Source organism: Artemia sp. Qi Xiang Cuo, chromosome 3 (assembly GCF_049724085.1).
Source record: "Artemia sp. Qi Xiang Cuo chromosome 3, ASM4972408v1, whole genome shotgun sequence".
Classification (NCBI taxonomy): Eukaryota; Metazoa; Arthropoda; class Branchiopoda; order Anostraca; family Artemiidae; genus Artemia; species Artemia sp. Qi Xiang Cuo.
This window is the reverse complement of record NC_142796.1, coordinates 60,018,992-60,036,178: the sequence shown is the minus strand read 5'-3', so window position 1 is coordinate 60,036,178 and position 17,187 is coordinate 60,018,992. Positions and strand designations below refer to the sequence as shown.

The window sequence follows — 17,187 nt, the reverse complement described above, 5'->3', positions numbered from 1 at the left end:
GGGGGTATTTGTACAAATAACTGTTCGTTATTAACAATCGGAAAACCCAAAACATATTATTCAGTTATTTTTCGCTCTTTTGTAAAATTTGACATTATGACATATCGCCTTTTTTATTAACACGATAGAGGCAGCTGCAAACTCAATATTTATTACATATTTGGAGTCACTATAAAATTAAAATGTGTTGATTTATGTTTGTTTTCAAAGTTATTTTTTAGATTATTGCCATGACCGGGTTACCACGAAAACTATATAGCTAGACTAACGCAACCCTTGTCTATAAAAGATCTAATTGAGCAAGGGTTTTTCACTTCCTTTTCATCACTTAGATTCCTTTACTAGGAAGAGATTTAAGGGAAATGGGAACTTCCTGGTAGGGTGTAAAGAGGGAGGCTTTGGTGCTGCAGTGAGCTATTAGTAATAGTAGTAGTAGTTTCTACTTGTTCAACCATAAGCTGTATATTGCTGTATTATTTTCATCTGCAATTTTTTCTCTTTTTAGTGTAGTTTCTTCTATTACTAAATACGTAATATTAGACTGTTTGGGTGAATAGGGTGGTTTCGATTTCATACATAGTTAGGATAATGTCCAAATCGCGGCTGCCTTTCCCTGCCATATACAGGTATATAGCCTATACTCCTCTACAAATGCAACCAATTGATAAATAAAAGACCCTGGCGGAATATTCCTCTTCATTTCATACCAAACATATTTCCTACAAGCACATTTTCATCAAAGAAATGTCGTTGCGTATTTGCGTAGAGATTTTTTTTTGCATAATAGCAAACGAAATTCCTCAATATTTTGATTAACACAAATTTGGGTGCAGTTGGTTTTAAATGAAGTCAAAATGGGGAGTAGCCCAGATTCATTTCATGCCGGACATATATGCCGGACACAAAAACATTTTTATGGACGAAGCTCCTTTTCATACTGATTTCTGAATGTTTTGATTGTACGAATTTGGCTGTGGTTAGTTTTAAACAAAGTTTAAATGAGGTGCACCCTGAATTCATTTAATACCAAGAATATTTCGTACAAACATTTCTTCATATTTAAATAGAAAGGTCATTTGGTTCGATTTTTTTTTAATTTCTCTTCTGGTTTGTGTTGGTAAATCTAGTTTAAGAAAAACAATTTAATCTAACAAGGTTTAAAGCTACTGTTGCCCATGTTGTTATATTATAAATAAAAACTTTCTTTTGAACTGTCTGTAACTGGCGTAGGGGACTAGTATACTTTTATAACATGAATAATAAAGCTACAGCATAAATATTAGTAAAAACAATATGTAGCAGTTTTTCTCTAATAATGCTGAACTAACAAAAAGCTCCTTTTTTTGAAGGGCGAGGAGGAGGAGGAGTAAAATGAATATTTTCCCTCCTGTATGGAGAACGGGAGCTGCCAATATTTTTATCGTATGTATGAACGCCCCTCCTAAAGCAAAAAGTAGATAAAGGGCAGTATATAAGATATAAAAACTTGATAAAAGATAAAAGGGTAAAATTAAAAGAAGAAGAAGAAAGAGAGAATAACGTAAACAAGTAAAAGTTTGGTTGATTGTATCTGTCTCCCATCGTCTACATCTCTCCCTGCTTTCTCTCTCTCTTTTCTTTCTTTCTCTCTCTTTATCCCTCTGCTTTTGTACTATCTATTAGGTGATTTGATGATAAAATTTGCTATATTCGTTTTGCATAAGCGTTTTAATAGTGCCTTTTTTTCAGGATTCCTCTGCTAATGATGCCTTTCAGTTTGTAGAGCTTAGGATAACATCGAATCATGGAAATCTGGATTATACGTGTCTCTACCGTTTTCGAGTCCATGGTATCCCTATTCTGAACTAATATCAAAAGTTTTCGATTTTCAAAATCGTCTGGTCAGTGTTAAAAATGGTTGTTTATCCGGTGCTGTAGTTACCTAGACAAATGGTAGTAAATTACATGTTTATGCATCTTAGTTGGTATTTCACATTTACTGTCTATGCAAGACTATATCCAGGATTTTGTTGGGGGTGGGGGAGGGGTTATTGCACAAAAAAAACGCATCAAAAATTTGTTGTATACATCTTTGTTACGTTTTTACGAGTGGGGCAAAACTTTTTGGGTGAGGAGTTCAAACCACTACCCTGGATATGGCCTTAAGTAAATTCGATAAATTTTCGAGACCCATTAAGACTAATGATGATAATTTTTTATATTTAGCCAAAATGACCGACAGCAATAAATTTAGCCCTTAAAAGGCTTGTAATACATAAACTGGGTTGTCAGGGCAGTCTGCACTTGAAATACAAATTGCTTATAATTTTGTGTTTTCGGTTGTTTTGGAAATAAAATAGCAAATAACTAATTACCATTAATCATGATCGAGTTCTGGAAAACCTATGAAGTCTGGTTATCATTGTAAGAAGTGCCTACGAAGGTATTTTCGTCTTCTTTTTCTTCTTGTATTATGTTTGTGCGACAATACTACTTGACTTTTGTTTCTGATCACAGTGTTCAGAGGTACCTGTTTTGGTTCTAAGCTTTTTATGATAAATTTTTAAATATATTTTTTTTGTCTGTAGTAGAATTTCTTTTTTAGTTACACAAATTCAGCCGAATTTCTCGAAGCCGAAAGTCGAAGATTTTTGTTTGGGGTGGGAAGGGTCTACCGAAAAAAGACGCATTAAATAAGTGTATTTTTTTGACGTTTTTACGAGTCGGAAAAATATTTCAGGAGGGGGGGGGTCAAACCCGCTACCACAGTCTTGATAAGGAGTAACTAATTGAAACTAAAACCTGCTAAAACATTTCCCTCTTTTGTAGGATAATTGAATTACTTGATGATATGCTATTAGCTTCAGTAATTTGATATCTATTCGTTTGTATTGATGATTGTGTCATGCAGCAGACAAAATCTCCCGAGACAGCATTGCTTTATACATGATGAGAGGCGGCTAATAATATTAGCCTTGTCTTCAGTGAAAGTGGAGGCAGTTCCCTCATTTATTATGCTTCTATAAGTACTATATATGGAAGAAACCCCATTTCTCTTTTATACTTCGTCTGTTTTCAGCTCCTCCATCGATAGGAAAAGGATGAAAGATTTTTGAAAATGCATTTGCAATTTTGAATTGGTGAAATTTATTTCCAATGAAATTTTAATAATATTGAGATTGAAAATTTGGAAATGATAGAAAAAATAAACGTAAGTGATTGAAAAGGAATGGTAAATGGATTTTTTTTAAGACTAAAATTCTTCTACTGATAGGACAATGGAAAAAAAGAAGAAAAAAAAACATCCATATTTGCGAGAACTTGAATTCGTACAAAAAAGAAGAACAAAAAAGGACAAATTCAACTTGTGTATTCGTTTCATTCCGTAGTTTACAACCTCCATCGGTTACAGAAACGACAGAATGAGCAACACAAAGATTTGAACTTTCATGTGTGTCATGAGAAAAGAGAGAAAACCTTGTCATATGCAAATCGGAAAAAGATGGTAGATTGTCAAAATATCAAGCAAAGAGCATGGGTAACTGATAAGAGGGGAAACTGGCACTAGTGTCGATAAAAGCAAATTTCAACACATCTAGTATTGGGCGACACTTGGCATTTTTTCCAGTGTATTAATAAGAATAATTAATTTGATTAGTGTAATTCGTAAAATTTGGGTATTAATGTGTCTGATCTCAGTTTCTGAAAAAAAAAAAAAACGATTACAAAGCTTGAAAAATGCCAAGTATCGCCAAATTCTAGATAGTGTTTGTTGGGACCTTTGGCCCCTTTTTATCAGACGAATGTCCTTTTTTCTTTTTAATTTAAATTATCCCCACTCTGGGATTCCCTGTGACCCCCCCCCCCCCCCCTATCCTTTTACTTCTAATAACCAGCTGGTAATTACAAGTATTGAATTTAACGATCACGTTTAAATAGCCAGTTGTTAATTACAAGCATTTGTTTACCGATTGCGTTTTAAATAACCAGTTGGTAATTACAAGCATTTAATTTAACGATTGCGTTTTAAATAGCCAGTTGATAGTTACGAGCATTTTGTTTACCGATTTCGTTTTAAATACCCAGATGGTAATTACAAGTATTGAATTTAACGATTGCGTTTTAAATAGCCAGTTGCTAATTACAAGCATTTGTTTACCGATTGCGTCTTAAATAACAAGTTGGTAATTAGAAGCATTTAATTTAACGATTGCGTTTTAAATAGCCAGTTGATAATTAAGAGCATTTTGTTTACCGATTTCGTTTTAAATAACCATTTGGTAATTACAAGCATTTAATTTAACGATTGCGTTTTAAATAGCCAGTTGCTAATTACAAGCATTTTGTTTACCGATTTCGTTTTAAATACCCAGATGGTAATTACAAGTATTGAATTTAACGATTGCGTTTTAAATAGCCAGTTGCTAATTACAAGCATTTGTTTACCGATTGCGTCTTAAATAACCATTTGGTAATTACAAGCATTTAATTTAACGATTGCGTTTTAAATAGCCAGTTGCTAATTACAAAGCATTTTGTTTACCGATTTCATTTTAAATAACCAGATGGTAATTACAAGTATTGAATTTAATGATCACGTTTAAGTAGCCAGTTGCTAATTACAAGCATTTGTTTACCGATTTCGTTTTAAATACCCAGATGGTAATTACAAGTATTGAATTTAACGATTGCGTTTTAAATAGCCAGTTGCTAATTACAAGCATTTTGTTTACCGATTTCGTTTTAAATACCCAGATGGTAATTACAAGTATTGAATTTAACGATTGCATTTTAAATAGCCAGTTGCTAATTACAAGCATTTGTTTACCGATTGCGTCTTAAATAACCATTTGGTAATTACAAGCATTTAATTTAACGATTGCTTTTTAAATAGCCAGTTCATAATTACGAGCATTTTGTTTACTGATTTCGTTTTAAATAACCATTTGGTAATTACAAGCATTTAATTTAACGATTGCGTTTTAAATAGCCAGTTGCTAATTACAAGCATTTTGTTTACCGATTTCGTTTTAAATACCCAGATGGTAATTACAAGTATTGAATTTAACGATTGCATTTTAAATAGCCAGTTGCTAATTACAAGCATTTGTTTACCGATTGCGTCTTAAATAACCATTTGGTAATTACAAGCATTTAATTTAACGATTGCGTTTTAAATAGCCAGTTGCTAATTACAAAGCATTTTGTTTACCGATTTCATTTTAAATACCCAGATGGTAATTACAAGTATTAAATTTAACGATTGCGTTTTAAATAGCCAGTTGCTAATTACAAGCATTTGTTTACCGATTGCGTCTTAAATAACCAGTTGGTAATTACAAGCATTTAATTTAACGATTGCGTTTTAAATAGCCAGTTGATAATTACGAGCATTTTGTTTACTGATTTCGTTTTAAATAACCATTTGGTAATTACAAGCATTTAATTTAACGATTGCGTTTTAAATAGCCAGTTGCTAATTACAAGCATTTTTTTTACCGATTTCGTTTTAAATAACCAGATGGTAATTACAAGTATTTAATTTAACGATTGCGTTTTAAATAGCCAGTTTCTAATTACAAGCATTTGTTTACCGATTGCGTCTTAAATAACCATTTGGTAATTACAAGCATTTAATTTAACGATTGCGTTTTAAATAGCCATTTTCTAATTACAAAGCATTTTGTTTACCGATTTCATTTTAAATACCCAGATGGTAATTACAAGTATTAAATTTAACGATTGCGTTTTAAATAGCCAGTTGCTAATTACAAGCATTTGTTTACCGATTGCGTCTTAAATAACCAGTTGGTAATTACAAGCATTTAATTTAACGATTGCGTTTTAAATAGCCAGTTGATAATTACGAGCATTTTGTTTACTGATTTCGTTTTAAATAACCATTTGGTAATTACAAGCATTTAATTTAACGATTGCGTTTTAAATAGCCAGTTGCTAATTACAAGCATTTTTTTTACCGATTTCGTTTTAAATACCCAGATGGTAATTACAAGTATTGAATTTAACGATTGCGTTTTAAATAGCCAGTTGCTAATTACAAGCATTTGTTTACTGATTGCGTCTTAAATAACCAGTTTGTAATTACAAGCATTTAATTTAACGATTGCGTTTTAAATAGCCAGTTGCTAATTACAAAGCATTTTGTTTACCGATTTCATTTTAAATAACCAGATGGTAATTACAAGTATTAAATTTAACGATTGCGTTTTAAATAGCCAGTTGCTAATTACAAGCATTTGTTTCCCGATTGCGTCTTAAATAACCAGTTGGTAATTACAAGCATTTAATTTAACGATTGCGTTTTAAATAGCCAGTTGATAATTACAAGCATTTTGTTTACCGATTTCGTTTTAAATACCCAGATGGTAATTACAAGTATTGAATTTAACGATTGCGTTTTAAATAGCCAGTTGCTAATTACAAGCATTTGTTTACTGATTGCGTCTTAAATAACCATTTGGTAATTACAATCATTTAATTTAAAGATTGCGTTTTAAATAGCCAGTTGATAATTACAAAGCATTTCGTTTACCGATTTCATTTTAAATACCCAGATGGTAATTACAAGTATTGAATTTAACGATTGCGTTTTAAATAGCCAGTTGATAATTATGAGCATTTTGTTTACTGATTGCGTCTTAAATAACCATTTGGTAATTACAAGCATTTAATTTAACGATTGCGTTTTAAATAGCCAGTTGCTAATTACAAGCATTTTGTTTACCGATTTCGTTTTAAATACCCAGATGGTAATTACAAGTATTGAATTTAACGATTGCGTTTTAAATAGCCAGTTGCTAATTACAAGCATTTGTTTACTGATTGCGTCTTAAATAACCATTTGGTAATTACAAGCATTTAATTTAACGATTGCGTTTTAAATAGCCAGTTGCTAATTACAAAGCATTTTGTTTACCGATTTCATTTTAAATACCCAGATGGTAATTACAAGTATTGAATTTAACGATTGCGTTTTAAATAGCCAGTTGATAATTACGAGCATTTTGTTTACTGTTTGCGTCTTAAATAACCATTTGGTAATTACAAGCATTTAATTTAACGATTGCGTTTTAAATAGCCAGTTGCTAATTACAAAGCATTTTGTTTACCGATTTCATTTTAAATAACCAGATGGTAATTACAAGTATTAAATTTAACGATTGCGTTTTAAATAGCCAGTTGCTAATTACAAGCATTTGTTTACCGATTGCGTCTTAAATAACCAGTTGGTAATTACAAGCATTTAATTTAACGATTGCGTTTTAAATAGCCAGTTGATAATTACGATCATTTTGTTTACTGATTTCGTTTTAAATAACCATTTGGTAATTACAAGCATTTAATTTAACGATTGCGTTTTAAATAGCCAGTTGCTAATTACAAGCATTTTGTTTACCGATTTCGTTTTAAATAACCAGATGGTAATTACAAGTATTTAATTTAACGATTGCGTTTTAAATAGCCAGTTGCTAATTACAAGCATTTGTTTACTGATTGCGTCTTAAATAACCATTTGGTAATTACAAGCATTTAATTTAACGATTGCGTTTTAAATAGCCAGTTGCTAATTACAAAGCATTTTGTTTACCGATTTCATTTTAAATAACCAGATGGTAATTACAAGTATGGAATTTAATGATCACGTTTAAGTAGCCAGTTGCTAATTACAAGCATTTGTTTACCGATATCGTTTTAAATAACCATATGGTAATTACAAGCATTTTATTTACAGATCGTATTTTCAAAAAACTGGAACTAGATATTTTGTTGTTTAAAGCAAATACAACTTAAAGAGTCGTTTTCGTTGAAGTAGTCTCATGAAAGGGTCAAATTTGCTATCACTTTTGTCCCTGCGTTAAAAAATTCTTGAATTGTTTAGAAAAATTCTACACATTTGCAATTACTATAGGATGCATATCACTTTGATGAGTATATTGCCTTTAAACTACTATTTTTTAGAGTTTTGGTTACTTTTAATTGACAGGAGCCCTTCTTAACTTACTGTTCATCAGGATGAACGATTTGATTTTCGAAGACATTTTTTTAGTTATAGGAGGCGCCTGACTCTGAAAACAGGACATCCGGACAAACTTCGAAAATTCAAGCTACTGCATTGATTTTCCAAACCTCAGTGTTTCAGTTGAATCCAAGATGAAGGATACGAAGGATAATTTAGTAGCCTTGTCAATGAGGAGTGACCTTTGGATTATCCTCTGGTCATCCTTGTTCCTTCTAGGGGCAGAAAGAGTTTAAGGTAAATCAGTGAATAGAAAGGGTTTAAGGTAAGGCATAAAGGGTTTAAGGTAAGTCAGTGAGTATTGAAATGGGTAATTTATTTCTATTTAGGGATTTTATTCCAAAAATTAGGATTGTTCAATCCTAATGTTCAAATGGTTATTTAAATTACGGCAACCCCCACCCACGAGACTTAAACAGAAATAAAATAAAGCCCAAGTCTTTCTAACGGCCCTGTCTGCTCCTAAAGTAATCTGGAGAAATATTGGCTTCACCAAACCGAAGTACAAACATAAGCGATTGCCCAAGTGTTACAGTCCCTTAATAATTATATAGAGTGAGATATGCATCAAACTTATTCAATCTATAAATGAAAGGTGGTCATATGTCAGCCAGCTCCTAAAGCTTAAATTTCATTAAGTATAGTAATAATATTTTGGCACAATAGCTGTTCAAAACCAAACTGTCCCTCCCAGACCTCGGTTTATTGAATTTAATGATCAGAATAGTAATGAAAAGAATAGGAAAAGAAGGGTAAGGAAAAGATGGTCTCTTTTGGGATTTATTCAGAGATTTTGTAGTTGGCTAGGGACTACTTCTTATCGGGAATTTAGCGCTGTTTAGGGATTTCATATCCCTTGACTAGGAGCTGAAACAGAACTTGGGATTTGTCCAACATCGGGTCGCTATTCCACTTGGAAAATATCTCAGTCTTATCCCAGTGTTTAATATGGATTTTCGATTTTCTGTTCTGTTTTTATTTTGTCTAGAAGTACTGTTTCTTTGACGTTTTTCGTAAATAATCCAACGACGAAACATTGTGGAAAACAGACAGAAAATTCGAACAAGGAAAATATACAACGAAAGAAAAGCAGATATGTTTGTAAGAGCTTCTGACTAGCCATTTTCACCTCCAATCATAATTAATAAAAGACTAATCTTCCAAAAAAAGTCAACAGGAAAACGGTGCTTAAAAAACAGACAAAAAATGAGCGCCTTAGCTAAAAAAAAGGGAAAAGGTGACATGCTAATAGCAATGAAGACAGCCTGGTGGACGTCTTCGACATAACTGATTTTCTTTTGCCATTTCATTTTACTGCTTGAGAATTGTCCTCGTTTGAATTCTCTTTTGCTTCCTTTTCACTTTTCTTTTGATTTTTCACTTTTCTTCTATCATATTTTACCAGTATGGTCTTAAAAGTTATTGTGAGATCAACCCATAGATGATATCTTGTTATGGCTACTTCTCCTTAATTAAGTTCTGCCCTTGACGTCATTTAGTGTCCTGACTAATAAGTTGGTATTTTTTCCAAGATCACATTGCCTTTGTGTGACGAACAAATAAAAAATGAAATTGAGATAAGTGCTTTTATTAGACTGTGAGAACAGATACAAAAAACTCTGGATATTTAACATGGGAAAATATTCCCATTTACTATCTCTTTAAACAAGCAATAATGATTTATGTATGTATGTATTTATTTATTTTTTCTCGAAAACACCTCCATATTTTTTCGGGAAAATTGGCATCCTGGGGTTTTCTGGCTTAAAAAAACGATCTATATAGGTCAGAAGTTTGATAGAATTTGTTAAGACCCTTAAATGTGGAAAATAAGACTCATGTGATTGACATCATATTCGAAAAGCATACACACGTCATATTTACCTCCTTAGTGGTTGTATCGTTTTCAGTGTTTTTGATGTAGGCAAAATTACACAAGAAACACGATTGAAAAGAAAAATCATGATTGACGTGATATTTATGAGTAAATTTCAAGAGAATAAATTAAATCCCCCCCCCCCAGAAGCGAAAATATCGTTTTTATATCTATGACGCATGCAACATTACACAAGGAACATAGCTAAGTTTAAAATACCAAGTGTAATTAGGCTATTTACAAAAAGGGTCTTAAGTAGTTTCATAATGCCTAGAGGACAATTGAACAACCTAGACAATCAAACGTGACAAGACCAATCTGAGCAGCTAAGGTAAAAGGTATTTGAAAAATGTCTAAGGTAATGATAAACCAAAATAGAGAACAAATATATACAGTCAGAATACTTGTTTCAGCAACAATTACAACGAGTCAAAAAATAAAGTTAAGAACAAATAAACATACGGTTCGAAGATAAGCGACAGCAAGAATTAGAACTACCCAAAAACAAATGTGAAGAACAAAAATAATATGTGGCTAAAAGATATGCCGCAGCGAGAACAAGGAAATATGCGACCTATGGTGACGCCATGACATTAAGAAGAGGCTCACATTGTCTGTGGTTGCAAAATAAGTGACAATGAGAATCAATGTATACAAACCTGTCACGTAACCATGCTGGAGCCCGGCCTAAAAATCGGCTACATAGTTTTTTTTCTTAAAACTAGCAAATTGATATTTCTGGCCATAGGAACGATCTAAATAGGTCACACATTTAAGCAAAATTCCTATTTATCCCCGGGTGGCTGTATCGAACCTGTGGAGAACTGTCATGACATCTAGGAAAGGCTCAAATTGTCTACGGTTAGAAGACGAGTGACAATGAGAATCTAAATATAGACGCGTACAGCGTGTCAAGTTCCGGGGCCCGGCGGCGAAGTCGCCGGGCTTTCGGTATTATATATTGTATATGGGGATGATGTGACTAAGCAAGTATATATCTATAAATTCAACAACATTTCTTTTTTAATTGGAAGAAGAAGAAGATTGTGTCACCGTCACTAAAAATTCAACTTACATTTAGGTAATATTAAAGGAGAAAAGCCTACAACTCAAGACTTTGAATGAACCCTGTGAATGAACCCTCTCGGACAAATCTAGCCATTGAACCGGAAACTATTTATGACCTGGAAGTAATTATTTTATTATGTATAAATATCGTTTGTTTTAATTGTAGGTTAATGCTTTAGTTTATCTGGTGATGGCGATTACTTTTGTATGTGATCAAAATATTCACATTTTTTTTGTATCTGTTTTACCTGTCTAATAAAAGGACTTATCCATATTTGAACTTTCGTTTTTTGGAAGGCCCAAAAAATGAAAATTTGCAGTCCCAGTTACTATAAATGATGATTCTTTGGAACCAACTTCTGAATTGTCAAACGTAACAAAATTTTCAATTTGACATCCTGGACCATCAATTGCGACAACACCAATACGGACAGCTAAAGCAAAGGCCATGCTAAATTGTCTGAAGCAATCAAAATCCAAATACGTGTCAAAAAATGAAAATGAAGAGTAAAGACACGGGCGGTTAGAAGATATGCGAAAACGACAATTAGAGCGTGTTAAAAACGAAGAGCAAAAACACACGCGGTTAGAAGACATACAACAACGAACTAGTGAGGGAGTCAAAAATGAAAATGAAGAGCAGTGAGTCAATGAAAATCAACCAGCAAGAATCAAGACGTGTCAAAGTTGTTCGGCGATATGTCTTTCATAATGAAAAAAGACAAGCCAAGGCAAAAGAAGAAGTTTTTGTTCCACCACCTGAACAATTAAAAGAAACAAAACTGGGCGTCATTACCTTCAATAACTATTAAAATCAAAAACCTTGACTAGATAAATCGTTGGAATAAAACGAAGTTTTTTGTGTGCGTTTAGAAGAAAAGCGACTGTGAGAATCTATATATAGAAGCCTGCCGCGTGCCCTATACCTTTTTAATAAAACAAAGGTTTGGCGATGTGTATTTTATATTGACGAAAGATAGGCCGAGGTGTAATGAACCAAACAAATTGAAAATGATAGCGATGATGATTGGGTTTTTGATTTTGACATGGATAAGGTCATCAATGACCTTATCCATACTTTTGAAAATCAAAATATGGAGTAGATAGATCGGTGAAAGAAAAAGAAGTTTTTGTCCCACCACCTGAACAATTAAAAGAAACAAAGGTGGTCGTCAATGCCTTCCGTACCATGTAAAATAAAAAAACCTGGATAGATAAATCGTTGGAATAAAAAGAAGTTTTTGTCCCACTACCAGAACAATTGAAAAAAAAGAAGGTTCGGCGATATGTCTTTCATAATAACAAAAGACAAGCCGGGGCAAAAGTTAAACATCCAAAAAAAAAAAAAATTGTAATTTTACTAAGGCACCATTTCTAATTTAAGGTCCATTTGGAAGTCATGAAAACAAGAAAAGGCTCAAATTGTCTGCGTTTAGAAGACAAGCGACAATGAGAGTCTATTTATAGACGCGTGCCAAGTGCCAGGGCCCGGCGGCGAAGACGTCGGGCTCTTGGAACTAGTGTTGGGAACTAGTGTTGGGCGATATTTCATATCGATATGGACTTACCGATATATCGGACCAAATATCGATATCGAATATCGAAACGTATTATCGAAACCGATATTTTTTAGGGGTCTCTAGTCCCCTATATTCCCCGCAGAAAATCCACCACATGAAAATTCTGCAAATTTTCAGCATACATCTTCGAGATTCTTTGCAGGTTTGAATTCTTTCATCTATAATTGATTCGATTTATCTTTATCTTACCCTGGTATCTTTTTTACAAGAATTCACTTTCGGCTCCCGAGTCTGATACGTGTGAATTATTACCAACTGAGAATGAAATGTTCACAACAAATGATGTTATAATGAAAGTTCGGATTTTGAATGCTATCAAAGCTAAACTAGCCGATCAGACAGGGTGAATTTTCTCAATCTGAAAAAAATATATATACTGCTGATCCTTTTAAGGCTCACCTTATGAAAATTGCCACTGAGTGGGGGATCTAGGAAAAGGTTGTTGCTGTAGTAACTGATAATAGAGCAAATGTAGTTCGGGTCGTAAAGGAAGCTGCATCCCAAGGATGGACACATGTTTCTTGCTACTAAACAGTTCATGGTAACGAACTGTATAGTAAGAGCGAGTCGCCTCAATCGTAACCGGAACTCTAAAAGACGAAATTTTAATATCAATCGATATATCAAAAGAATTGGATTTTTATGCTGATTTTAAGTATGTAAGTTTCATCAAGTTTAGTTATACCCATCAAAAGTTACGAGCCTAAGAATATTTGCCCTATTTTCGAAAAAAGGAGAAAACACCCCCTTAAAAGTCATAGAAGCTTAATGATCAGAAATCACACCATCAGATTCAGCGCATCAAAAAGCTTTACTGTAGAGGTTTCAAGCTCCTTTCTGCAAAAATTGGGAATTTGGTATTTTTTGCTAAAGGAAAGATTACGGATGCGTGTTTATTTGTTTGTTTTTTGTTTTCCCCATGGGTGATGGTATCGACCCAGTGGTCCTAGAATGTCCCGAGAGGGCTCATTCAAATGGAAATTAAAAGTCCTAGTGCCTTTTTTAATAATAATAAAAAATAAAATAAAAATAGAATCATTTTTTACAAAAAAAACTGCATTAATATCAATCGATATATCAAAAGAATTGAATTTTTATGCTGATTTTAAGTATGTAAGTTTCATCAAGTTTAGTTATACCCATCAAAAGTTACGAGCCTAAGAAAATTTGCCCTATTTTCGAAAAAAGGAGAAAATACCCCTTAAAAGTCATAGAATCTTAATGAAATCACACCATCAGTTTCAGCGTATTAGAAAACCTTACTGTAGATGTTTCAAGCTCCTATCTCCAAAAATTGGGAATTTGGTATTTTTTGCTAAAGGAAAGATTACGGATGCGTGTTTATTTGTTTGTTTTTTGTTTTCCCCATGGGTGATGGTATCGACCCAGTGGTCCTAGAATGTCCCGAGAGAGCTCATTCAAACGGAAATTAAAAGTCCTAGTGCCTTTTTTAATAATAAAAAACAAATAAAATAAAAATAGAATCACTTTTTACAAAAAAAACTGTATTTTTGATGTCTTTTCATACTAAAATACTTTCACAGATATTTGATTTTTGAAGCAATCAAACAGTTCGTGGTAATGAACTGTTGTACAGTAAGAGCGACTTGTCTCAATAGGTCTCAGTTCAGAATTTTTTAAATTATTATGTAAACTGCAAAAATATTTATGGCGTCCCAGCAACAGTTGTAATTTCTTAATTGAAACTATAGTGATAACTGAAAATTTTAAAACAAATTTTACTTTATATTTAATTTAATCAACTCGTTGTGACGTTTTGTTTGCAAAACAAAATTGTATCATACAAATTAATGTCAAACTTGATTAACAAACTCTATAACAACACCACAATTATTGTTGGTGTTGTTTCCCTGACAATCAATATTGCTGCCCTGTTTCTGACACAATATCTGCTTGAAGCTCCGTGGCATTTATCGTTTGGCCTATTTTACTGGTATGTATTGTTGTCGTCATTATCTATCGTCCTTTCTCTTGCTTTAATAGTGGGAGGCTGGTGGAACGAAAAATATTTTCAGTTGAGTATTTTCCCAGTTCTTTTATTTAGTGCACTCACTTGCTGTTTTTCATACGAGACGTTCCATCCAAATGTCCGTGGCAAACTAATTGATTTAATAAAAGCTTATCCTAATGATAGTTGGCTTCAACTAGGAAGAGTTGGCTTCATTAAGCTTGATCAGTTTCAAGAATATTTCAAATGTTGTGGAGTAAAGAATAGAGAAGAGAAAATAAAAGATAAGATAGTCTTATTTATTGGCGACTCAGCCCATGCTAATGACGAGGATGACTGGTTTGTTCCTTTTGAACGCTTTAATTGCTTTTTTGAGGGAGGTCAGGTTACCAGCTCCTGCTGCAAATTTGTCAACCCTGGAATTAGTAGGACCAAGTACAACTGTACAAGAGATCCTTTCCCCTTAACTACTTACTCAAAAGGTTGTGATGAAGTCGTGAATGATATCCTACATAGCCATGATAAACAGCAGTTGACTAATTTGATAAGATGGGGTATCTATATTCCCTGGAGTATAGTTTTATTGCTAACCCTGATAATTTCGGTCCATGCAAAATCCGAAGATGATGCATTTGAAAGCGAATCTGGAAGTAATTCTGACTCTGATTAAATAAAAAAAAACCAGTTTTTTTTTTAACTGAAAGTAAGGAACGACGTTAAAACTTAAAACGAACAGAAATTATTCTGTATATGAAAGGGGCTGTCCCCTCCTCAACGCATCGCTCTTTACGCTCGCTCGCTCACAACTCTATTTTCCTTAAACAATAAAAAAATTTAGCGTAAAGAGCGAGGCGTTGAGGAGGGGACAGCCCCTTTCATATACGGAATAATATCTGTTTTTTTTATTTAATTTTTGAACGTTTTTGAATTAATGAAGGTTTCGATTTTAGCTCACCGTACATGAATAATTAAAACAAAATTTGTATATTAATTTTTACTTTTATTTGGTTAAATGACTTTCTCGAAACTTGTTTATTTTTATTTACGAATGTTTTTATTAGTAATAAATATACGTAAATTACGAATTAACTTACGTAACGAACTTCTATCTTCATATATTTTTAATATGTATATTTGGGGGTTTTCCCCTACCTTGCTCTTTAAGCTAAAGTTCGAATTTTGTTCCAATTCTTTAAAAATGACCGCTTAATCACAAAGGCTGTTAATAGCTCTTATGAAAGTACTAAAAAATCTTTGGCTTAAAGAGCGAGGCATTGACTAGGGGGTAAACCCAATCACATACTTAATATTTTCTGTTCGTTTTAAGTTTTCATGTTGCTGCTTACTTTCAGTTGAAAAACTTGTTTCTTTTATTCAATTTCTGATCTTTTTTTTTAAATAATCCTGGGAAATCTGGCGCCCCCTTCATAGCAATGTCCCTTCCCCCATGAAAACTTCCTGCATGGAAAGATCATCCCACATAACCCCCGACCCCCCCCCCCCACTACCAGAAAAAATCCCCCTGAAAACGTCTGTATACTTCCCAATAACCAATACTATATGTTAACATTGGGTAAAGTTTATAACTTTCAGCTCTCCCCCCGAAGAGATTAAGTCATCCTAAAAGACATAGTTATCATATTTTCGACCATGCTGAGCAAAATAGCTATCTCAAAATTTTGATCGGGTTACTTTGGGAAAAAATGAGCGAGGGAGGGGGCCTAGTTGCCCTCAATTTTTTTGGTCACTTAAAAAGGGCACTAGAACGTTTAATTTTCATTCCAATGAACCCTCCTACGATATTCTAGGACCACTGGGTTGATACGATCACCCCTGGAAAAAAAACAGCAAACAACAAATAAACACGCATCCGTGATCTTTCTTCTGGCAAAAATTGCAAAATTCCACGTTTTTGCAGATAGGAGCTTGAAACGTCTAGAGTAGGATTCTTTTATACGCTGAATATGATGGTTTGATTTTCATTAAGGTTCTATAGCTTTTAAGGGGTCTTTCCTCCTTTTTTTGAAAATCAGCCAAATTTTCTCAGGTCAATCAACTTTTGATATGTAAGAACAAACTTGATGAAACTTATATATTTGAAATCAGCGCTAAAATCTGATTCTTTTGATGTATCTATTGGTATCAAAATCCCGTTTTTAGAGTTTCGGTTACTATTGAACTGTTTCGCTCCTTACTTACAATTAATTACCACGAACTGTTTGATTATATTTTGTGGTACTCACGACATTGCTCTCTGTGGAAAATTGCTCCCTTTTTCTAGAGTCTCGGTTACCATTGAGCCGGGTCGGCTTACTTACAGTTCGTTACCACAAACTGTTTGATAAGGTTGATTAGGCAATTTCTTGTTGTGTGTATACTTGAAAGCTGACAGCACATCTTTATAAGCGAGCAATAATTGTGTATGTATGTATTTTTTTTTTAAAGTAATTCCAAATTTTTTCAGGAAAATTGGCATCCTGGGATGTTCTGACCAAAAAAAAAAAACGATCTAGATAGGCCATAAGTTTGAGAAAACTCGTTAAGAGCCCTAATTTTGGAAAAAAAATATTCATGTCAGTGACGTCATTTTGTATAAATTAGTATTGCAATGACGTTGTCACACTTGTGTAAAAAAAATCGAAGATTTTCACGCATGGAGAAGTTAATATTAAATTGC

The 17,187-nt window shown here is 33.3% G+C and overlaps 1 protein-coding gene across 1 annotated transcript in view; it reads left to right on the top strand.

Annotated features, from left to right (window-relative positions):
- Positions 1-2,566, top strand: part of LOC148954354 (SUN domain-containing protein 3-like) — a 30,000-nt gene extending 27,434 nt beyond the window's left edge. The window contains exon 8 of the mRNA XM_089086245.1: positions 1,729-2,566. Within this exon, the coding sequence (XP_088942371.1) occupies positions 1,729-1,848 (120 nt within the window). The 3' untranslated portion in view covers positions 1,849-2,566. The remainder of the gene's footprint in view (positions 1-1,728) is intronic.
- Positions 2,567-17,187: the final 14,621 nt, after the last annotated feature.